We start from the raw sequence: 22,048 nt of genomic DNA on the forward strand, positions 1-22,048 counted from the left end.
ATCGGAAAAAAAGTATACAGTGCTTTCATTGAGAGTCGAACTCAAGACCTCCCGCTTACTAAACGGGTGCTCTAACCAACTGAGCTATGAAAGCATACCGGAAGCTCTGCAATTATATGTAAGAACTGCTATATAAGGCGCAGGATGGAATTGGGCCACTAATGTCAGACAGTCACATGAGGTTGCCGATTGTGTACTGAAGCATCACTGTGTCTACAGTTGGCTGCTTCTAATCCTCCATCCTGTGATTAAATTGACACCTCACATGCTGTTGGGTTAGCTTCCTGCAGATCTGGATTAAATCCATAGATTTTATTTAAAATCCCTAATTCAAATGATAGCTTTACGACATTTATAGCGAGAACTAAATCACTTATATAATACACACAGCTCTTTGGATTTTCGTTGAATATAAGAAAAACGAAAAAACCATATGTTGATTCACGTAAAAATGTCGGTGCATTAGTCTTAACGTCTGGCATCCGAAACAATATCGGTGCTTATGCTTTCTAATCCAGTAGGTAAGGATATCTTAAGCAGCCCAAATGACAATGTTACGAAGGCTCATCATCTCAAGTTATTAATAAAATAATATAAAAGGTCAAAAATCAGGCAGATGCAGCACGTGGAAGAAGCAGCACATCCTAGTCCTAGATTTTTAAGAAACAAAAAAATAAAAGGGGACAAAATTAAAACGTAATTAACGGAGATTACGGGGAAAATCTCTTCCAATTTTAAAGTGTCGGTACAGACACAGTCTCAACTCTCACGTGTTATAGTCAACGTGTCACTCTCTCACAAACTTCCGCAGTCGATGCCAAGAAATTTTCTTTAAACTGACACACATCACCAGTCGCTTCCTTCACTCGCTCACTCACCTCTTCCCTCATGTCACTCTCTCTACCCTTCTCTTTCTAATCTTAATTAAAAACCCAATTTCTTTTTGGCCTTACCAAACTTGAAATTATCGCTGTCGACTTGCATAAGGTTAAAGTTGTATCTGTCTTCCTTCTTTTTATTTTTATCCACTGCTACTGGTCTTTTAAAATGGTCTCTCCAGAGGTTTCAAAGTCTCAATATTCTCCAATGGCTAAAAGGAAATCTTGCTTCAGCGATACCTTTCTTTATCTCGGTGGCGCTTTACTTTCTTTTTTGATCATATGGTCTCTCTGGTCTTACACCGCTCCTAACATTAATCTTTCCGATTCTAGTTCCTCCAACCTTAGAAAACAAACCTGCGTTCAACAAAACCCATCCCCTGATCTCGGGTACGACCCGCCCGATACAACATTCTACGACGACCCAGACCTCAGCTATTCCATCGAAAAGCCTATCAAAAACTGGGACGAGAAACGAAAACGATGGCTAGAGAAACACCCATCATTCTCAGCACCTGCACGTGACCGAGTCGTGATGGTGACGGGATCCCAAACCAAACCGTGCAAGAACCCAATAGGCGACCATTTTCTTTTACGATTCTTTAAGAACAAAGTCGATTACTGTAGAATCCACGGCTACGATATTTTCTACAACAACGTTTTACTCCATCCCAAGATGCCGAGTTTCTGGGCGAAATATCCGGTCGTCAAAGCAGCTATGATCGCGCATCCCGAGGCCGAGTGGATCTGGTGGGTTGACTCCGACGCTTTAATCTCCGACATGGAATACAAGTTGCCGTTACGCCGTTACGACTACAAGAACCATAATCTCGTAGTTCACGGCTGGGCTAAGTTGATTTACGGGGAGAGAAGCTGGACGGCGTTGAATGCTGGCGTTTTTTTAATTAGGAATTGTCAGTGGTCCATGGATTTCATGGACACGTGGGCTAATATGGGTCCCATGAGTCCCGATTTTCAGAAGTGGGGCCACATCCAACGGTCTTTATTTAAAGACAAGCTATTCCCAGATTCGGATGATCAGACGGCTCTGATTTATATGCTGTACAAGGATAAGAGTTTAACGGACAAGATTTATTTAGAAGGTGAGTATTACTTTGAAGGATATTGGCTGGAAATAGTGCCTACGTACGATAACATAACTGAAAAATACACGGAGATCGAGAGACAGGACGTGAAGTTACGGAGACGGCACGCAGAGAAAGTGAGCGAGCAATACGGTGCGTTCAGAGAGCCACATTTAAAGGCAGCTGGGAATGGTAAAGGGAGCTGGAGACGGCCGTTTATCACGCATTTCACGGGCTGTCAACCCTGTAGTGGGGAACACAATAAGATGTATGAAGGGGACGCGTGTTGGGATGGGATGGTTAGAGCTCTGAACTTTGCTGATAATCAAGTGCTCAGAAAATATGGTTTTGTGCATCCGGATTTACTGAATTCTAACACGGTTGTGGAGACACCGTTTGATTATCCTGATGAGGGTCCATGGTAAACTTTTTACACAGACGGTGAATGACGAGTAGGTGTGTTGTTTATTAACTTATAAATCAGCTATGAAGAGCTTCTTTTTATCTTGCGTGTCGATTTCTGCATGGTGGTGATTCATGTTATTGATTTGCTCCTATTTTAAGTGAGTGGATATATATGTTAAAATTAGGCTGTATATAATATGCTTAATCATGTTATTAATTTTTGGCAGAGAGATTTAAAGTTTTTATTTGAGTACATATTATTGAATGATTTATAATTGAGTAGATGAATAAATGATATATATATACATATATAAAAGTTTATAATTATTTTATGTGTGTTAATTCAGCAGGATCACTTGGGAAAAAATCTAATGGAAATCATTATTTAATGAACAAGTTGGTTTATTAAACATGGGAATCTCGAGGAGTCTTTTAAGTATTCGATGGGGTAGCTTCATCTTTTGACTGTGATATTTTTCTTTTTCTCTTTATTTTAATTTTACTTTTTTCTTTGGTTGTCTATACTTTTATGTAAAAAAGTAATGAACAAATGCGCTAATATATAATATAATGGTTTTTAGGGCTTCAACAAGGGCATGATTGAAGGATAATGCTCCACATCTAAGGACTTTATATGATGGAAAGATGATGATGTTGAGAGTTTGTACATTCATACGAAGAAGTCACTTGACTAAATTATGGCGCTTTTTGCGTTCCTGATTTGATAGGGGCCTGTGTATTTCACACATAGAAAATGGCTAAAATACATTTCTACTTACTTTTGTTTTTATTTGGAAACTCTGAGTTTCTCAATCCCATCACCAACATAGCTTGTGTCTGCGTTTAAACTCTCTCAAAGTAACCAAATAATGATAATGCACCATATTAATCTCTGTTGGAATAGTAATTTGATTTTTTTTTTTTTAATATAAATGTTTTTCACTGATCAAGGGTCTTAAAATCTTAAATTTACAGGTGAAGGCTTGCCTCACAACAAAGAAAAGTCTAAGATCAACAAAGAAAGTCGGCATGGTCTAAGAGTATTGAACTCATCACCACCAGGAAAATAAAACCCGAATCCTTCATACTTGAATTTGGATTTGGGGTACTTCTCTAATCCAGGGATAATGACCAACTATGTAAGATCAGCTTTCAGATGTGGATTACAGAGAAATTAAGGGGTAGAATAGACCTCCTCCGTCGGTCCGGCCACATCTGAATGAAAGATTAGAGAAGCATTACAACAAAATTAACAGTGGAAACATCTCAAGAGACCATCTCTGTAAATAAGCCCACCCCATGTTGGAGGAAAAACTTTGATTTATTTATTTAACTTTTAATATCCAAATCAACAATTTTATAATCACTAACTAGTGTTCCAGTTCTTTAATATATTCATCAATTACAGAGAGCACGGGCTAGAATTGGATAAAGCCTTTTATTTGTGGTGCTTTGGAGCAACACATATAGAATTTCACATGCTTTCCTTTCCTTTGGCATGAGCTAACTGAAAATAATCAAATATAGAACATCACAATTCACAAGTAGCATTCACATACATGGCATTCCAGCTAATGTTGATTAATTTTTTACTATTAATGCTTGTTGATGGAGGACCAAACCCTAGAAAACAACTATTAATGCTTGTTGATGGAGGACCAAACCCTAGAAAACAAGTATAGTTTGCTATGCATGTCATGATTGAGACGGAATCCAACCTTATAATCAAGTATCGAGCCCATGGTCAAGACTGAACTTAACATATCATTTTGGAAATTCAAGTGTTAATTATACGTTGTGTTGCTAAGTAATGAATTCCAGAACTATATCTAAAAAGAAAAAAAAAAATATTGACATAATTCAATTTGAAAAAAAATCAGACCATCAACGGATATTTTCTATTTTAAATATTTTTTATTTAATTTTTCGGTTTCCGAGTCTCATATTGAGCTCTCCCCTTAACTACTTCATTTGGTGAGACAAAGAAGAAACAATGAAGTGCAAGAAAGTCAATACCACCTTTTTAAACAATCTCTATGTTTTAATTATACTTCTCTTAAGTAGTTCTATGATTAATAATAATTCTCATCTGGTGACAAGGATGTGCATGCTTTCTGTTTAACTTCCAAGAATTTAGGGATACCAAACATCAACATGATTCATTGAAAATGATCCACAATGAATTGATAACAGTGTCTGAAATTGCCATTCATTTCAGTGAACACATCAACATTGATTTTGACAAGCAGCAGGGTCTTTATCTTTGTTCTAGGAAACCCAAATGAATTGTAGCAAGCATCCTCCACAGACAAACCCAAGCTTCAACAAAAACAAATATTTGATGCTGTAGTTGATATGAAAATGATCACATTCATTAATGCACATTAGAATCACAGAGCTGACATGAAACCCAAAACCACAGTAACATATTCATCATGTTGCTGCTGCCTATCATCATTAAATTAGGAACAAAGAAACTACAAAAATCTCCATGTCCAAGTTACTTTCAAGAAAGCATAGCATTGGCGTTATCTTCATTAGCATCCACTACTGGTGCTTCATTAAACATGTACTGGTTCTGATACTCCATCAAGTATTGTGTTGACCTTTTCACATCGAGAAACAGAGTGTAAACTCGAGTAACGTCCTCACTTTCTACAAGCTTTCCCTTCCGCCTCTGGCAAGCCAATGCAGCAGCAGTAATGAGATGGATGGCATATCTCAAGGATGTTTCTACCCCAATATGCGTCAATAAAGACTTGGCCTCTTCAGACATCTCCACCTCTTCTTCTTGGCATCTAATGTCCACAATCTTGCGGATTTCATCCTTTGTATAAGGCTGAGTTGTGATGATCAGCAGGCGATCAAGGAGATCTATTGGAATACCATGTGGAGATTTGTAGTTTGTGCCTCGAATTGTAGTGATCCCTCTGTTGGTTGCAACAACTAAAATTGGAGCCATCTCATTCTCAAGAGCACGATTCAGGAAAGAGAAGCATTCAATGTCAAGCATGTGAACCTCATCGATGAAGAGAACACCAGGCACAATCTCTGCTTTTCCTTCCTCTCTCCATTCTGCCACCTTTGTGTCAATTTGTTCCCTTACTTCTGCACGGATTTCACCAGTATCACCAGTGAACAGAGCTAGAAATCCCTGTGTTCTGGAAAGGGAAGATAAAATAGAGTAAGAAAAATAGAATAAACTCTACGTAATTGCCATACAGCCTATTGTACACTTAGATATATTTGCTCAGACCCAACCACAGCGTCCAGTAGTATGGTTATGTGTCTAGGCTCGCAATATGTGCAATTTTCAACTTCAACATAGAAGGAAATGGTAAAAAAGTGTCAACAAATTGGGCATGGCTGTTTGGATACATCATTATAGAAACTGGTTATAGACTCTGCGAAATATGGTAACCAATGTACTGGGCAAACATAAACTATAGAAATTAGTTGGGAGAAGATTTTTAACAGTGACGTATTAAGTAGGAAACATAACTTCACAACATATATGACTGCGAACAATTCTTAATTTCTAATATCCTCCCCCACTCCCCCTTCTTGCATGCAGTAGTTTCAAAAACCATGCCAACAGATTAGAGAGAGACATCGATCCAAACACATATTTTCTCCTTTAATCCAAACATGTCAATGATATAGCCACTATTGACCTAAATTGACATTGCTGTGGCAAAGCAAAGGTCAGGGAAACTTGGATGAGTTTAAACAGATAAGGTAGGAGAGGCTGTTATCCTCTTGTCTCACCTTCTCTCATCAACTCTTCTTTCCAGCCAAGTTCTCTCTCTCCCTCTCTCTCTAACCCAAACCCCTCCTCTCGCATATTTTCCAGTCCCCATTCCCCTCTTAAAACGAAAATTGGTGTCTTTCAGAAGAATGATGAGTGCAGAAGTTTACATGTTAGACCCAGATTTTACAGTCGTACTCACTCAATGCCATTAAGAAATCACCAGAACCCAGAAGCCTAACGCTGATTGCAAATTAGAAAATTCTGAAATTCATTTTAAATAAGCCAGCAGCAAAATGATCCTGGCCTGACATGATAACCACAAATGAAGATGGGTACTCAAATGGAAATTTCCAATTTCAATTAACGGAAGTTTAGATTGAGAGAAGGAATCACGTTAGAGACAAAGGCTAAACGGAGCAAGTACAACTTCTACAGAACCTCGAGACTAATATCAGTTTAATGACCCACAACAGAAGTAAGGTCATAGAAATATCTATAGAACATTGTTTAACTATTTGAAGCAAAAGCTTCCTAATGCTGATAATGAACTATAATTCTGAAAATGCTACTCAGGTAAACTCTACCCAGTTTACAGCATTCCCAAATTATCGGTTGTAAACTCTTTCTTCTATCAACAATTGCAAGCAATACTTTTGCCACATTGGTGCTATTAGTACTTGGTCAGACTGATCTCATAGTCAAAACAACTATCTCACCATAAGAAAAAAAAAGAGAGCCACAATGGTGCTATTAGTAGTTGGTTGGACTTATCTAATGCTTTGAATTCTCTAAATGCCTCCAAGCTTCCCATGTAATCAAGTTCATATTCAACCCATCAAGCAAATTAAGGCACATTATCGCACATTGACTAGTCTATAACAAGTGCTAATTGCAGGGCTTTCTAATTTCAGAATGGTGCAAGAAGCTCCAAGAACACTCACCTGCTATTAATGACATCAATTTCATGAAGAGTAACACAATGCACAACCTCTTTCCTCTTCTGCAACTCACCATCAGGACACTGAACAAACTTAACCTGTGGACCCATAGCATCATAATCCCTTGACCGTGAAAAAGACCTTCCAAGCTTACTAATCTTTCCAGAAGCTTTATCAATTGCAATCACATCCCCACTCTGCACTTTCTCCTTCCCTAACGCCTCAATCATCTTGGCACCCAAGTCATAAATAGTCTCCATCTCCGTAGTCTTTAATGTCAATTTCCCAGTCTTGGACGCAGCACCAGCCACAGCTGGTCTATCAATTTGAACTTCCACAACTTCACCTTCAACTATCTCTGTTTCTTCTTTAATTCGCACTCCAATTGCTTTCCTAAAAGCCTGCATCAAAGCCTCTGTCTTTGACATTTCCAAGGAGAAGATTTCGCTACCGGATATCATCGCGAAAGGAGTTTCTTGACCTAAGGATTTCGCCATACCCATTGCTATTGCGGTTTTCCCTGTGCCCGGTTGGCCTGCAAGAAGCACGGCACGACCTGCGATTTTTCCGTCCTTTATCATTTGGAGGATGACCCCAGCAGCTTTGCGAGCCGATGTTTGGCCTACCATGCCTTCCGAGACGGCTCGCGGTTCCAGGGCTGAGTCCAACCCTAGCCCTCTGATGTGGGAGTGCGCTCCTATGCGTTCAATTCGGGTTAGGTCTCGGGTCTCTGAGAGCTTGAGTTCAGCCATGGTGATACTGGTTTTGATACACAGAAAGTGTTTCAGATTTTAGAGAGAGACAAAATTAGGGTTTAGGGTTTTTCTTTCTGTATGCAAGGAAGACGGTCCCTTTTTGTAACTTGCGCGGCAGTACATAAGTTGAGATTTGGTCTCATACTCGTTTTTTATTTTATTTTTTAAGAAAATCCTTACTCCTCTCTAAAACAAATTTCATGTAATCAGAGTACACTTGAAATTTATTTTTTCATAATGTATAATTAATGAAGTAAATAATAGAACATTGTTTTTATTATTCTAAATGTATAGATGGATATTCAAGCTTAGGTTTCACAATATAAAGCTATGAATGGTAGTAGGGACGAGAGAAAATACGAGAGTGAGAGAAATGAGTAAAGAAATAAAATTTCTGATAGTAAAATAGATATGATTAAAATTTTCAATTTGGATAAAATTAATTAATTTAGAAATGCTTTATGTATATTAATTTCATATACTGATTATAATTGAATTGAATTTATATAAATATTTATGTGTCAAATATTAAAAAATATTCTAATTTGATTTGCCATTTCAGCAGTATACAACCGGAATCTTTTTGAATACAAAAATTCAGCTATCAAATTAAAATGAGGTAGCAAAAAGAAAAAAAAATTTTGGTACTAATTAAAAATAAAATATATAATTTTAATACCGGCTATGCTATTTACTCAAAACTACGTGAGCTTTAATTCCTTTAATTTCTAATAGGATATCTAAGCATCATAATTTATTGTAAAAAAATTAAATTAATTGTTTTTAAAAGATAAAATATAATATATATATATATATATATATTGCCATGAACTATTTGATTAGGATAAAAAAAACAGAGAAAGGAAGAATAAGATTTTCTTTCGTATTTTTAATTAAAATTTATTTTTAACATAATATTTGTTTCATCTAAAATGAATTCTACAATTACTATTTAACACATCATATATAAAATTTTATTATAAATGAAATCTATTTTATTTAAAAATAAAATAAAGGAAATAGTATCCAATTCTAAGGTGAATTTACTATTAATTCATTAGAACTACTCATACAAAGTAAGGAAGGAAGTAGATTCTAAGGTGATTTTACTATTAATTTATCAGAACTAGATTTGTTATGTTCAATCGATCTAAATTTGTTAACATAAAATATGTTACTATATATATATTCATAAAAAATATTTTAAACATTGTATTTCTATTATTTAAATATAAGTTTTATATTTGGAAAATGCAAAAATATTTGAAAATAATAGAAGATAACAGAATGATTTTGATGTGGTAAACCACTGGGCGGTAACTAGCCATCCGAGAAACAAAACGTAGACAAGTAAATGCCGGTCCTAAAACCACCTGTTCAAAGTGTTTGCTACATCTGAAGAAAGTAACAATTCAATAGAGGCTGGAACCTCTTGAAGCCACATATATACTCCATGTCCACATGTTTCTTCACATCAATGAAATCATTATTCTTATTCTCCAAAAAAAGAAAAGGTGTTTGCTAGCAATCATGATTCAACAACCAGAAGGAGAATGACTATGATGTTATTTTCTCCACATTAATGGACTTAAAGAGTTTTGATCTTGATCCACGATTCACCGCATTAGCTAATCAAAGCTGTGACCTTGAACGCAATTCTCCACTTCAGAAGACTTCAGTCTTTCTTTAGCCAATCTCTTCGCCATCCTCCTCTGTTTTAGCTTCTTTTTCTGGCTATTTTCATTACCAGGACTCTCATCAGCATTTTGTCGAACACCTGGAGTATCTTGTTTAACTGCACCAGTACCATCATCAATATCGTTGCTTGATGAAGGTAATAGTGGCCCGATAATGTGTCCCCGACGACAGATGTCTTCTTTAAGCATTTTCTTGCGAAGCCTCTTCCTTTGAGCCCTCGTTAACTTCTGTTGCTCGGACTCGCTATCACCATTGTTATCGTTTGTTGAGGAACTACTTTGTTGCAGCCCGTAATCATCTGCATTTTTTTTTGAAAGAATCAAAACCCTCAAATCATTCAATTCATAAATGTTAACTTTGATAAATGACGTGATAAAAATGCCCCTCGAAACCTGGAATAAGATTCACATCTAAGTCTTGGCTTGACGTGATAACAGGGTTTTCCTTTTCTTCTTCATCATTATCTTGAGGTTGTTGGGTTGGCGGATAAAGAGTGTTAAGCAGCGCTTTGTGGAACTTGCGCCGTCTCTCTTCGCGGCGCATCATAAAAAAAACATGTATTACTACTACTGATAATTGCTATATAGCTTCCAATTTCAACTCTTGAATATCCAAAACGGCTTTTTCAGTGTTTCCTAATTCATGAGATGTCGTTTTTATTTTAGAGCTGTCTGTTGAAGGACAAACGTCAAAATTGTGCGTATTGAGCCTAATGATAGTTTACTAGTCAATTTCAGATAGTAGCTGCAATTTGTATGACATCAAGGCCTTTTCTTTGTACTTGGCATAGTACTTTCTTTACTGTAGTTTCTGTATACTTAGGAGGATTCTCTTCTGATAATAACTCTTTAATAGGTCCGTAAAGTCTTGATTTTGGCCTTTAAAAAGTGCTAAAGCATTTTGCCCCCGTCACTCTTGCTCCTATGCTGTTTGCCACCACTCTATGCTCAACAATAACAAATTTGTTATTTAATACCATCTAGGAAAAAGAAACACTCAGCACCAACTGTTAGCCGATATATAGATACCAAAATCTACGATCACAATGCTGAAAATTTAAATTAAGAGGCTTGCCTGCAGAAGATCTATAATGTTGACCACTAGCGCTTCTGGCGTGGGAGGAATATCAATCTATTGATCCTGATGGAGGACTTGGAGGCAAGAATATGGTCCTGTAGAAGAAATGTGAGAAAGTTATCAGCTTCATGGTTGGTTACACCTAAGGTCTGTTCTGGGTGGGGGCGTGGATAGTAACGACACAGAACCTAGTCCCTCACTGTAATTCATGTCTTTCAAGTGGTTTTGAGTTCACATCAAGAGCCTCAGAGAATACTTCCAGCTAATATATCTCCTAATTTTATTACTTCTCAATTGCCATATCTTGACAGACATAAATTAGAAAAGAATTAGTACAATGATTATATATATATATATGTAGCATTTGTTAGTTTTTATTTCATGTTTCTTACCTGCAGGCAGCTGGGAAATCTTCTGGCTTTGGAGGATTAGGAGCCATTATAAAAGAAATCGAACCCCTTCCTGCTGGTGCAGTCTACAAAATAAAGTTGCTATGATGAAAATCTTTCTTGAAGAATCGCGAGTGAATTTATCTTTTTTCACCTTAATATCTTGCTCATGAAACCTGTGTACACCATCCTTCATGTCATCAAGAACACTCACAGGAATCCCATGATTTACAACTTGAAAAAAAATCCCCATGTCCCTGCTGCATTATGGATTTTTTCGACAATGTACTTGTTGAGCTGAATCTTCTTCGACAACTTCAAGATCTATGATAGGAAAGCTGAACTTGGAAACAGCTGGAAATGAATTTTTGTTCAAGTAAGTGGGTGCTATATCGAGAATGCGCGGGACTTGAGCAATTACAGCATCAACAAGTCCTATAACACCAGCTTTTATATCACCAACAGCTTTTAATTCACTTGCTCTGCAGTAATCTGGAGTTCGTTTCTTTTATAAATCACTCAAGTTGCTCTCTACACTTAAATCTTCTTCTTTTTTTTGCCTCACGGGCACTTGACTGTTTCAGGTGGCTGCGTGTGTGCTTTTAATTGCAAGGAAAGCTTCCTCTGCAAGTCCATGAAGCTGTCTTCTAGCCGCAAGCATAATTAATATGTATATTCAGCTTGTTGAACTATTTTCTCTTCGTTAAGAGATTCAAAAATTCCATTGAAATCACGATGGATTCTTCCAAAGCATTGGAAGCAACTCAATTAGCAACTTATTTGTGGACCATCTTTGGCTGTGCAAAGCTAAGGAGCAACGCTCAGCTGCTTAAGGAAGATATTTGTGCTTTGAGAAGTTTTATTGAGTATGCGCTTTGAAAAATTCTTGCCTATACTAGGTGTGTTACACAAAAGTTCCGCAGCTAAACCAAATTGGTGTGGAAAGCAAAAGGCTTACATATTTGAATTGCACTCCTTTGGTTCCAAGAAAATAGTGGCAACTTCTTAGTTCTTATCTATTTGAGTTCACTACATAAGTCTTCATCTTTAAATTAGTAACTCGTTATCATAGATGCTGTCCAGAAATCCACCTTTTGAACATGGCAAAGCACTCCCTAGGCTTGTACTCTGGAGCCGTGTGACCCGCTCCCTGTCAGAATTCAATCTCAATGTTATTGTAACTAGTTTCACTCCGACTTGGTAGATTCATTTATGAACAATACAATCAATTCTTACCTTTACAGTTGCAAATGTGAAATGGTTCGAAAATTCCATGGAGTATCTGCATGAAAAATGCTAATGTAACATAGTTAACTAGCGATCAAATGACATGCCTGTTTTATAATGCAGACGGACAGGGGTGCAAATCTTGACAACCCTCTTCAATTATAAGAATTTCCCATTTACCAAAAAGGAAAAGCAAGGCTTACCCTGCAACTTGACCATCAACCATCCACGGATGCCACTGTTCAAGAATGGAAATATTCAACGCCTTTATCCAGGATAGGGTTCCTAAGTAGGGAATTACCATGTCATGATCACCACTGCAGAATACACAACACTCTCATTAAGTGCACTTGGAAATGAAGTAATTTGAGTTGTCTACATTTCTAGAACCAGCCAAGTTGTAACAAAACCTGTAAATTAGAGCTCGATAACCTCTCTCATTGAGATATAGATGGTGGCCTAGAGTACTCTGAACATCATGAATGTAGTATAAGCTTTCATTGCATCTTATCCATTTCCTCAAATTTCCCTTTATGTCGTCATGAAAATCAAAGTTAAGTACTACGTATAGAATATGTTATAGTATTCTATATAAGAATTCACCTTCCAAGCATGAAGTGCTCTTTGTACGCTGGCATCATTGGCCCAGATGTTGCATAACACACTATTGTAGCCCTGCAATAAACAGTCAACTAATAGTTTAGTCCGATATTTTCTAATAGTTGCAGAAGAAACATGGACTTACTCTGCATCCATAGTGGGGAAAACCAGGTGGTAGAAGTAAGAAATCTTTATTGTTCTGTAGAAGATATCTTCTAACTCCATAAATCTTGTTTAATGCTCTGAAGGTAGTGCTGCACTGGGGCTCCAAGATGTGTGATTTCTTTATTCTTGAAGTGCACTACAAAATGCAAATTGTATATTTAGCAATGTATATTACAATACTGGACGAAAAGAGCACACATCTTTGCTTTCCCACCTTTGAGATAGCTTCAAGATCGTCGAGACATTTTGTATTGTTGGGATTTACTTTTACATACTCGCCTTTGCAGTTCCTTTTGGCAGACTGGAAGAAATCTATGCCTATTGAGTTAGAACAGACACTAATATAGCATTAAACGTAAATGGATGGTATCATGGGAGCTGCTGAAGCAAGTAATCTAAGACCTTGTAGAGTTCATCAGAAATAATTGCCATACGGTGAGCAAATGGGATTTTAGAATTGCCATCGAATTTCGAATCTGTTCCTGGATTGCCAAGCAAATAACCCTGAACCAAAAAATTAGCTAGGTAACTTGCACCTTAAGAATCTTATACTTACTAGCTAGATCACTTACTTCAAGATTGATTTGTGGTTGTTCCCCAAGTTCAATACCTGCGCCAGCAGTTTTAATTAACAAGAACTAAAGCTTAAGTTCAAAGGAGCAAAGGGGGTTGCCGTTGGGCTAGTAGCTACTGGTTTGGTTCTTGTCTCATAGTGCAAGAGATCAGAGGTCCAGATCCTAACAACTCTTTTCCTTTATAAGTTTCGGAAGTACCAAAAATGAAACGGAAAAGGATCACGTCGACATTACCTTCTGATAATTCTTTAGTAATGATTGGAACTATAATGCCAGAATACGAGTCTCCAGCGATATAGAGTGGAATTTTTATGAATTGAGGGTGACAAAGCAGCCACTGCATAATAAACCAATGAAGGTGAAATGAAAAGAAAAAGAATCATGAGAAATTGAACCTGACGCCAGTATGTCTTCCTATATACATTGAAATTATTTTGCACCTTCTTCAGAAAAGTGCTGGTCTGAGTAGCATAGATAGTGTCCGCAGTCTTGGAACCTTGGAAGCTCCTTGAATATGAGAATCCAGTCCCCACAGGTGCATCCAAAAATATTACACTTGAGACCTATATTCAATAAATAAGAGCATGAAAAAAAAAAATTATTTAGAAAAAGAGAGAATAAATATTACTTGCATGTATAACCCTCGATAAATTGAATCCACCTTTGTCCATGAATAAGGATTCAACTTCAAAGTGGGTAAACTCCCATTGTACTCAACCATGTTAAAGAGTAAAGGGCCTATAAAAAAAAACAATTTAGAAGAATCATATCATATTTAGCATGATGAACATATTCTCTGAGCTTGTATTGCAGAAGGTCATTGTTCAATCGTTTCTGGGATATAAGGGGGGAAAAATTACTGTTGGTATAGTAGTATTTATGTAACAAGTAGCAGTCAACCAATTTTTCATTTCAATGTAAGGAAAAGAAACATAAAAAGAAAAGCCCACCTATCTCAAAAGCTAGTCCAGAGAGAGCAGAGCAACCAGGGCCACCAGTAAGCCAAAGAACAAGAGGATCTTCTCTGGCATTCCTTTCGGATTCAATAAAGTAGTAGAAAAGCTGTACGTCTTCTTTTTCATCCACACCTATATATCTGCAGCCATTTATAATTACTCTATCATTTCTGTCCTTTTTAATCTTTATCAATCGCGCCAAAATATCATGACATGACATGCACAAACACAAAGACAAGCACAGGCCATTTTCTAATACCAGCCGACTCACCCAGTTTCAAGTTTAAAAGGAACGGAACCAGAAAAACCAGGAAGAGTCCTGATGATGGAGAAAGAGGCAGCAGCTTTGAACAAAAACACTACTGTAAGTGTCATGTGGATATATACCAACTGTTGATAGTTCTTACAGAACTGAATTGTTTTCTGATTACTGATTATTGCTCCCATTCTGATGCTAGTTCTTGATAATTTTAACTCAAAAACAGGATTATCAATCATAATTTAAAAGTTGAAGTTGCATATAGCTTGTCAATGGTCATTTATTGCTTGGCAATTTTAGAAATAATGATTCCAGTTGTCTTAACTCTTAACTGTCAACTCAAGAGGCTGGTTTTGGATTCTTGTGTTTGAACTACAGACAATTCCCACCTCTTGACTTGCATAAAATCCCATTCACTACGTAATTGTCCACCATTCCTGGTATCATAAAATTTTTGTTTTTTTTTTTTCCTTAAATACAGTTAATTAGTAAGAACTAAACATAATCTCCATCGATTTCACTTTAATGTGATAATTAGGAATCCTAATTACCTTAAAACTTTTACCTTTTAACAACATACTCTGGACCCAAAAGGTCATGTGATGATTACGGTACAGGAACTTGTTTTATTGTTAATTTAAAAAAAAATTAGTTTTAACGACAATTACCTTTTATCTATTTAGATTATTTCCACTTTTCTCTTTCCTTTAATTAATTTCTCACAAATTTTGTTTAAATCAGGTGTTATAAGCACAATTTGCTATTGATGTGAAATTCAGTAAGATCAGAATTCCTAATATTCGTGGAGTTACTAGGATTATGCCAATATTGAATTCATTTACACATCGAATTCATTGACATTTTTACAGCCTAATACTCTTAAAATTGTTTTCTTACAAGATGATAATATTTGTAAAGTTTATTGGTTGATATTTAATAAAAGGTCCATTTCATTTGTAAATAAATTCACATATTTAGCTTACTAAATAACAACTATAGAATTTATTTTAAAATTAAAATTAAAATAAAACTTACAAATATAAAATATAGAAATGAAATGATAAATTTAAAGATGATATTTATATTGTCTTATTAATTTATAATTTTTACTTATTTAGTTAGAATTAATTTAATTATAGCTAATTTTGTAAAAATAGAATTCTAATAAATTTTATAAAATTCATCTCAACTAAACGTAATTTTAAAGACTTATAATTTACCTTACTGAAGAGAACCATCAATTGTTCATTCATTTTTTCTTTTTAAGGCTATTAAATTTAGAACTATATAATAAGAGTAGTCCTAAAAATTTCACAATTTTTATTTTGAAAGGAATAATACCATTGAAGCTACAACATCTCCTGCAAATCTGCAGTAACAAGATGTTGAAAACAAGAGGGCCTGCTCCAATTCAAATAGCCTCAGTTTCACAATTCAGAGCAGATTTGGACAAAGCATTAGCCATCTGATTACATTCTCTAAAGATAAACTTGAAATCACAAGAGAAATTCAAAGAAAGCATAGCAAATATCTCAGAAAGGACTGCTGCAAGCTCAGAAAAAATAACTTCCCGATTGCAAATGGCGTTGACAACCTGGAGAGAATCTGACTCAACCACACTAGGCCATAGACCATGGCTCGAAGCCACCGAAAGACCACATTTGATTGCCATAGCTTCTACCACCTCAACAGGAAGGCCTTGCTTCATTGGATATGATCCTACAAGCTTCACACAACCTTTGTGATCACGCAACACCATTCCCAATCCAGAGATATTTTTATCAAAATGGACAGCTGCATCAGTGTCAAGCTTGAGCAGGCCATAATCAGGAGGTTTCCAACAATGATAGTCTCTTTTGAATCTTGCAGGCTTCCGATTTTCCGTGTTGTATTCCTCGAGGAAATTGACAGCCCAGCCAACGAAGTCTTCATCAGGAATCAACAATCTGGAGTGAATAAAGCTATTCCGTCTGAACCAGCTCCTCCAAGGAATAACAGCCAGTTTACACATATCTTCTTGCCGGAGATTGAAAATCCAGTTTGTCACCAATTCCTGAAAATCACAAGCAACACCTAAGTTACCAACCTGAATAAAGTCACAACTCTTTTTAACTTGTTTAACCAAGGGGCAGCCCAAAGAGCATGGAAAGTGGTTTCCTTAGCACATGAGCACAGAGGGGACAAAGCATTAACAGGAACTTTGCGATCAAACAAATTTCCATAAGTAGAAATCAATCATGGCATGCTTTCCACAAAAAAACTCTTGATTTTTGGAGGAAGTGCAAGGTTCCAAATTTTTTACCATACCGAGCTGCTATTAGATGCTTTAGAACAGCTAGCCTAATTCTAAATTAAGTCCTAATCCTAATTCCATCAACTCTTTAAGAGATGCAGCCTTAAGTGAACACTTATCTTACCACATGAGCAACCACATCACCTTAGAAGTGTTACCCTGCATCTCCTCTTCTTCTTTTTCTTTCAAATATCAACAAATTAATTAACCCATTAATCTTTCACATAATCCTTCTGTTTGTCTTCTTCTGTATGCTAAATCATCATGAATCAACACATCAAATAAACTTCGAAAAGCTAATAAATTTATCAGGAAGTTAAATGAGATGAATTAAATAAATATTGATAGAAGATCTATTTGAGATTAAATTTGTGAAGTAAATTTTAAGAATATGAACTTAAAATTTGATAATTCTTTTTGTTCTTTTTAAAAGAAAATCCTATTAAAAATCTAAATAATTATAAATATTTTGATGATGGGAGTGAAGATGATGATTGTAATCATGACGAACTTAATAATTAAACAATGATGATAGTAAGTCTTTGATTCTTTTCTTTTTAATAGTTTGAGGGTGGACCTAGTGATAGTGGTGGCGCGTAGGGTACTTGGGTGGTGGTTACTTTGTTGGTGGTAGTGATAGTTGCTAAGGTTTGATTAGGATAAAAAGAAGAAAGAGGAAGAAAAAGGCAATAAAGAATAACGTGGAGGTCCTAAAATGATATGACTGCTTATATGATAGAGTGGAGTGTTTAATCAAGTTAACTCAGCAATTAACAAACTAGAATTACAGACAACTTTTTTATTCAATTTTAATGCTTGCATTTTATATCTGTTCAAATGAATTTTACAAAATTTATTTATAAATATACAATTTATATAATTAGCTGACATAAAAATTCACTTAAAGCTTTATATAATTAAATTTATATAATTTATTATAATTAAAATAAATTTTAACAAAATATATAAAATTACAAATAGTTATATATTAATAAGTTAATATTCCAAAGATTCAAGCATTTTTTTAATTTTACCATTTTAGTTTACTGTTTTCTTATATTTTTCTTTTTATACATTTTTTATTTAAATCATGTTTAACATTATTTAAAATAAATATTTTTTGTAACTATAGATAAAAATTCATTTATAAATAAAATTTATTTTATTTAAAATGAAATAAATTTGTTAATAAGTATAAATTAATGATAGCGTTAATTTTAAAAAATTAGGACTTCACAATTTGATATCCCATTTACTAATCATCAGATGTTGTCTCAGTGTATCTTTATTGAATTATGATGATTTTCGCAATTGAAAAAGGTAATAATATACTGTGTAAAATAGCAAGCTACACGTGTGGCTTATGAATTCCCATGTTGATAATTATTATGATTATTTTGTTTTAATGAACTTTAGTAATTATTATTTTATCACTATAATGTGCAACTTTTTTTCAATATAATCATAAGTGCGCATAAGTAAGTGTATCATTGATTTAAACAAAATCATTATGTTTGTCATTTTTAAGAATAAATTTCTACATCTTGATATAATATTACATCATCATTATGAGAATATCAAGAAATATAATAATAAAAAAAATAAAATAGATTGCATGAAAAAATATCAGTTATGTTAATTTTTTCAAATATAATGATGTATTATTTATTTTATTAAAAAATGTTCACACTAATATAATACATAGTTAAATATATCCATTATCCCTTTTTAGAGGCTACTCTTGCTTTTGATGTTTGTGATTCTTCTTAATGAAAGTCATTTATTTTCAGGAAAAAAGAAAAAGAAAAAAAAAAAAAAGGAAAAGCAAGCGTAGGATATGATTACGAATAATATGGATTTTCGTGGACCTTGTTAATGACCTTAACAATAGTGATTTCTTTATCAGGTTCCATTAATGAATGGTTTAAGCGGTATCATGACTGTTAATTGCAATTCTAGAATGGACAGCCACTTCTCTAAACAATATTAGCTCTTAAGCATAACATTTGAACTCCTTTTTGAGAGAGAGGGTTAACTTATCTTTTTGCTCTTGTTTATGAGTATACAAGACTCACCATTAGAAAGCAACCTAGACCACAAAATAATTGCAATAAAGATGTTCTGCCAGGCACCCATTTGCTTTTTTCCTTTTAAACATATAATTATTGTCTTTGCTGGGCCCAAATGATAGAAATAACTTATTTCAAAAGATTTTAGAAATAATGTAGTTATAAAAAATTATAGATGCACATGGTGACGATTTGAACTGACCTAGGTGTATATATATATAAGGTAAGCTTTGAAATCACTAAATTAACTATAATCCAACAACAAAAATAGAGATAAATTTGACTATGGTTATTGCTCAATAAAATTTAAATATTTACGGCTTTTGATAAAATTGGTTAATTTTTTAATTTCGACAAATTTAGTTAAAATTTAATATTTTTTGACAAATTTAGTTAAAACTAATATTGTTCAAAATTGAATGACATGTCATCTGACGTGGCATATATTCAAGTGATATACATATGACTAATCTTAGTTTTAGGTGATGTGTCGATATAATGTAAAGTGGGATCCATATTTTCTTAAAACTACTATTAGTATTCAGGTGATATGTCATTCAATTTTGATAAGCATTGGCTTTCTATTAGATTTGTCAAAACGTTCTCAATTTTGGCTAAATCAAAATTAAAATGGACCAATTTTATCAAATCCGCAAATATTTGGACTTTTTAGATGAATAAGCCATTTAACTATTAGTTATGCTCAATTCGTATGTAATTGAATAGCCGAAGAGCACGGGCAAGGAAAACTTTAGAATGGTGCATTATAAGTTTATGGTATACCATTCGGCCTTATTATGATCGGTTATCAATTCTCCTTTTTGCTTCGTTTGATACATATCCAGCCATTGAAGCAGTGACTCACTTTGATGGTAATCAGTCAAGCTAATGCATATTAATTTGGTTGTCTTTGGAGTTTACATTGTTGACTTATTGAATTTTGGAAGTTTACCCTTGGATCACATACACACATGTACATACTCGCCGATTGAAGAAATGATTTAGCAGGCCACTATCAGAATTTCAAAGAATGGAGAAGCAGAAAGAAATAAAAATAAAGAAGACATTCTCAGGAATCACAGACTTGTATCCTGATATATTAAAGCGGTAAGCATATATGAATATCTGAATTCATACACGGATTCTTTGTCTAGTTACATAATAATTCTTCATACATAGACAAAAGAACAAACAAAACAACCTCGTCAACAACATGATATGTATAAGTTTAAATACAAGGCAAGAGAAAATTTAACCTCGGAAAATGATAAGGACATAGAAACCAAGAATTCTTGATAAGTAAAGAGAAGAAAACTTGCCCATTTTCTTTATCCTTGCTTGAATTACTTAATTTAGTACATTCTAGTAGTTCTTCTAGTTGCAGACACAGCATGGCTTCTGCTTCTTGGAAAAACATCAGTTTTTACCTTGATATCATCAAAATTATCACATGCCTTTTCTTCATCGATTCTTCCAATACCAACACTATGACTTCTGGGCATACTAATGTTTGCCCTAGTATTATTTGGAGATTTTCTTGATTGTTGCCTTTGAAGAACACCCAAATCATTTCTACTGCTTAAACCTCTAGTAGAAGCAGCCCTTAGTAGCTCCCTGTAATCATCATCGCGGCTGCTTGATTTTGTTGAATTGACACTGTAACTCTTAGGCAAGGTCTCGACTACATGACCTGTAGGGCAACCCATGAACGTGCCATAACCAATCCGATCGGAGTATTCTGTCATGCTCTTGACATAGAAGTCTCTTGCCTTTAACAAGATCCTAAGGGGTGACTTGATAAACTTGCTTATTTTGCTTTGCTTGTTTACAGGCTTCTTGGTAGCCATGTTTTCTAGTTCAAGAAATTCTCTATTGTTTTCTGATATATTTGTGTAAGAGGACATATGCAGCAAGAAAGTGACTAGAAAGGATGGAGAGAGGATGCTTAGAAGGGAGATCTTTAGATTTAGACAGAGAACTTATGATTATGAAGACGAATATATGGGGTATATATGCAATGATGATTTTGTAAAAGAACTACTTTTGTTGGTTTTATTTATTTATTTATATTTTTAATTATTTTGGAAATTTTGGATAGGTGGGATTTGCTTTTATTTACATGTTAATCTGCTCTAATTGGTTTGAACTAGAATCTTCATAGCCCTAGAAACTAAAACCAAATGAGTTATACTTCCAATTAAAAGACTACTAATTAAAAGGTTTAGGGGCCATTTTGGGACTTAATTATTGAATGCATTTGGATGACTTTTTCCAAGTAAAGGCCGGACGTTATCTATATATATATATGATTTGTTTATACCAATTTGAACCAGCCTACTGTTGATGCTTAAATTCAAATTATAATAAGACTAAAATAGGTTTCTTCAATGCCTTTTGGACTAAATGTTTTCTCAAATTCTGTGCTCAGTATTATCCTAATTGTTAATTAAATCATAGATGAAAATGTTGAATTTGACTGCTTTTGGATCTTATTTTTAGCTCTTGATGAAAAAAAAAAGTGAATAAAACTCAAAAAGTAAAAAAGAATTAGCTAAGCTAATTAACTAAATTTGTTTTCCATATTATGATAAAATAGAATTCCAATTTGAATTACGGCTAGATTACAAGGAGGTATTCAATTTCTTCTTGCAATTGTTTATATGTAGTTCGTTTGGCAAAAGCAGAATATGAACTTAATACAGAATTCAAAAGTTAGCTTCTTACACTGTATAATGACTAAACAAAACTTAATTAATAATAACGTAAAACCTAAGTTTTTCAAGCAAGCTCTGGATTGATGATGCCCATATTTCTTCTTTCTTTTTCAGGATTTATGTATTAGATATGAAAATGACACATTTGGTACAGATTTTGTGAATCGTACACAAGTGACTGAAAATTTAAGCTAATCATATCATGTAATAAACC

The 22,048-nt window shown here is 34.6% G+C and overlaps 6 protein-coding genes and 1 non-coding gene across 13 annotated transcripts; 1 reads left to right on the forward strand and 6 right to left on the reverse strand.

Moving 5' to 3' along the window:
- Positions 1–20: 20 nt before the first annotated feature.
- On the reverse strand, positions 21–94 carry TRNAT-AGU. Its single transcript has one exon. It is a non-coding gene; the product is annotated as a tRNA-Thr (tRNA).
- Positions 95–847: 753 nt separating this feature from the next.
- On the forward strand, positions 848–3,779 carry LOC8283398 (putative glycosyltransferase 7). Of its 3 annotated transcripts, none has more exons than XR_007216717.1 (3): positions 848–2,816; positions 2,950–3,226; positions 3,344–3,779. XR_007216717.1 is itself a non-coding variant. In XM_002525244.4 (2 exons), the coding sequence occupies exon 1, from the start codon at positions 1,048–1,050 to the stop codon at positions 2,386–2,388; it is 1,341 nt and encodes a 446-aa protein (XP_002525290.1). In that variant the 5' UTR covers positions 848–1,047; the 3' UTR covers positions 2,389–2,419; positions 3,344–3,779. The 3 variants fall into 3 exon arrangements, 1 of the variants encoding a protein (XP_002525290.1); XR_007216718.1 differs by having other exon boundaries at positions 848–2,419; XM_002525244.4 differs by lacking the exon at positions 2,950–3,226 and having other exon boundaries at positions 848–2,419.
- Positions 3,780–4,718: 939 nt separating this feature from the next.
- Positions 4,719–7,953, reverse strand: LOC8283384 (ruvB-like 2). The gene is made up of 2 exons (XM_002525245.4): positions 7,061–7,953; positions 4,719–5,529 (listed from the first exon to the last, which is right to left on the reverse strand). Exons 1-2 carry the CDS (start codon positions 7,807–7,809, stop codon positions 4,875–4,877), a joined length of 1,404 nt encoding a protein of 467 aa, XP_002525291.2. The 5' UTR covers positions 7,810–7,953; the 3' UTR covers positions 4,719–4,874.
- A 1,202-nt stretch (positions 7,954–9,155) lies between these two features.
- On the reverse strand, positions 9,156–10,245 carry LOC8283385. Its single transcript, XM_002525246.4, has 2 exons — positions 9,903–10,245; positions 9,156–9,808 (listed from the first exon to the last, which is right to left on the reverse strand). Exons 1-2 carry the CDS (start codon positions 10,054–10,056, stop codon positions 9,441–9,443), a joined length of 522 nt encoding a protein of 173 aa, XP_002525292.1. The 5' UTR covers positions 10,057–10,245; the 3' UTR covers positions 9,156–9,440.
- Positions 10,246–11,805: 1,560 nt separating this feature from the next.
- LOC8283386 (serine carboxypeptidase-like 17) lies at positions 11,806–15,057 on the reverse strand. Of its 3 annotated transcripts, none has more exons than XM_015723063.3 (14): positions 14,771–15,057; positions 14,494–14,639; positions 14,205–14,281; positions 13,984–14,106; positions 13,778–13,880; positions 13,541–13,578; positions 13,371–13,472; positions 13,183–13,269; positions 12,949–13,104; positions 12,807–12,878; positions 12,614–12,732; positions 12,407–12,520; positions 12,213–12,272; positions 11,806–12,126 (listed from the first exon to the last, which is right to left on the reverse strand). In XM_015723063.3, the coding sequence occupies exons 1-13, from the start codon at positions 14,995–14,997 to the stop codon at positions 12,215–12,217; spliced, it is 1,422 nt and encodes a 473-aa protein (XP_015578549.1). In that variant the 5' UTR covers positions 14,998–15,057; the 3' UTR covers positions 11,806–12,126; positions 12,213–12,214. The 3 variants fall into 3 exon arrangements, with proteins under 3 accessions (XP_015578549.1, XP_048233156.1, XP_015578548.1); XM_048377199.1 differs by having other exon boundaries at positions 12,213–12,258; positions 12,614–12,672; positions 14,771–15,056; XM_015723062.3 differs by having other exon boundaries at positions 12,213–12,258; positions 14,771–15,056.
- Positions 15,058–16,055: 998 nt separating this feature from the next.
- Positions 16,056–17,355, reverse strand: LOC8283387. 3 transcript variants are annotated; one of them, XM_048377124.1, is made up of 2 exons: positions 17,196–17,355; positions 16,056–16,811 (listed from the first exon to the last, which is right to left on the reverse strand). In XM_048377124.1, the coding sequence occupies exons 1-2, from the start codon at positions 17,214–17,216 to the stop codon at positions 16,170–16,172; spliced, it is 663 nt and encodes a 220-aa protein (XP_048233081.1). In that variant the 5' UTR covers positions 17,217–17,355; the 3' UTR covers positions 16,056–16,169. The 3 variants fall into 3 exon arrangements, with proteins under 3 accessions (XP_048233081.1, XP_002525294.1, XP_048233082.1); XM_002525248.4 differs by having other exon boundaries at positions 17,176–17,352; XM_048377125.1 differs by lacking the exon at positions 17,196–17,355 and adding an exon at positions 17,061–17,151.
- A 2,831-nt stretch (positions 17,356–20,186) lies between these two features.
- On the reverse strand, positions 20,187–21,284 carry LOC8283388. The gene has a single exon (XM_002525249.4). It carries the CDS (start codon positions 21,022–21,024, stop codon positions 20,473–20,475), a length of 552 nt encoding a protein of 183 aa, XP_002525295.2. The 5' UTR covers positions 21,025–21,284; the 3' UTR covers positions 20,187–20,472.
- Positions 21,285–22,048: the final 764 nt, after the last annotated feature.

The sequence above is a fragment of the Ricinus communis genome, chromosome 7 (genome assembly GCF_019578655.1).
Source record: "Ricinus communis isolate WT05 ecotype wild-type chromosome 7, ASM1957865v1, whole genome shotgun sequence".
In the NCBI taxonomy this organism is placed as follows: domain Eukaryota; kingdom Viridiplantae; phylum Streptophyta; class Magnoliopsida; order Malpighiales; family Euphorbiaceae; genus Ricinus; species Ricinus communis.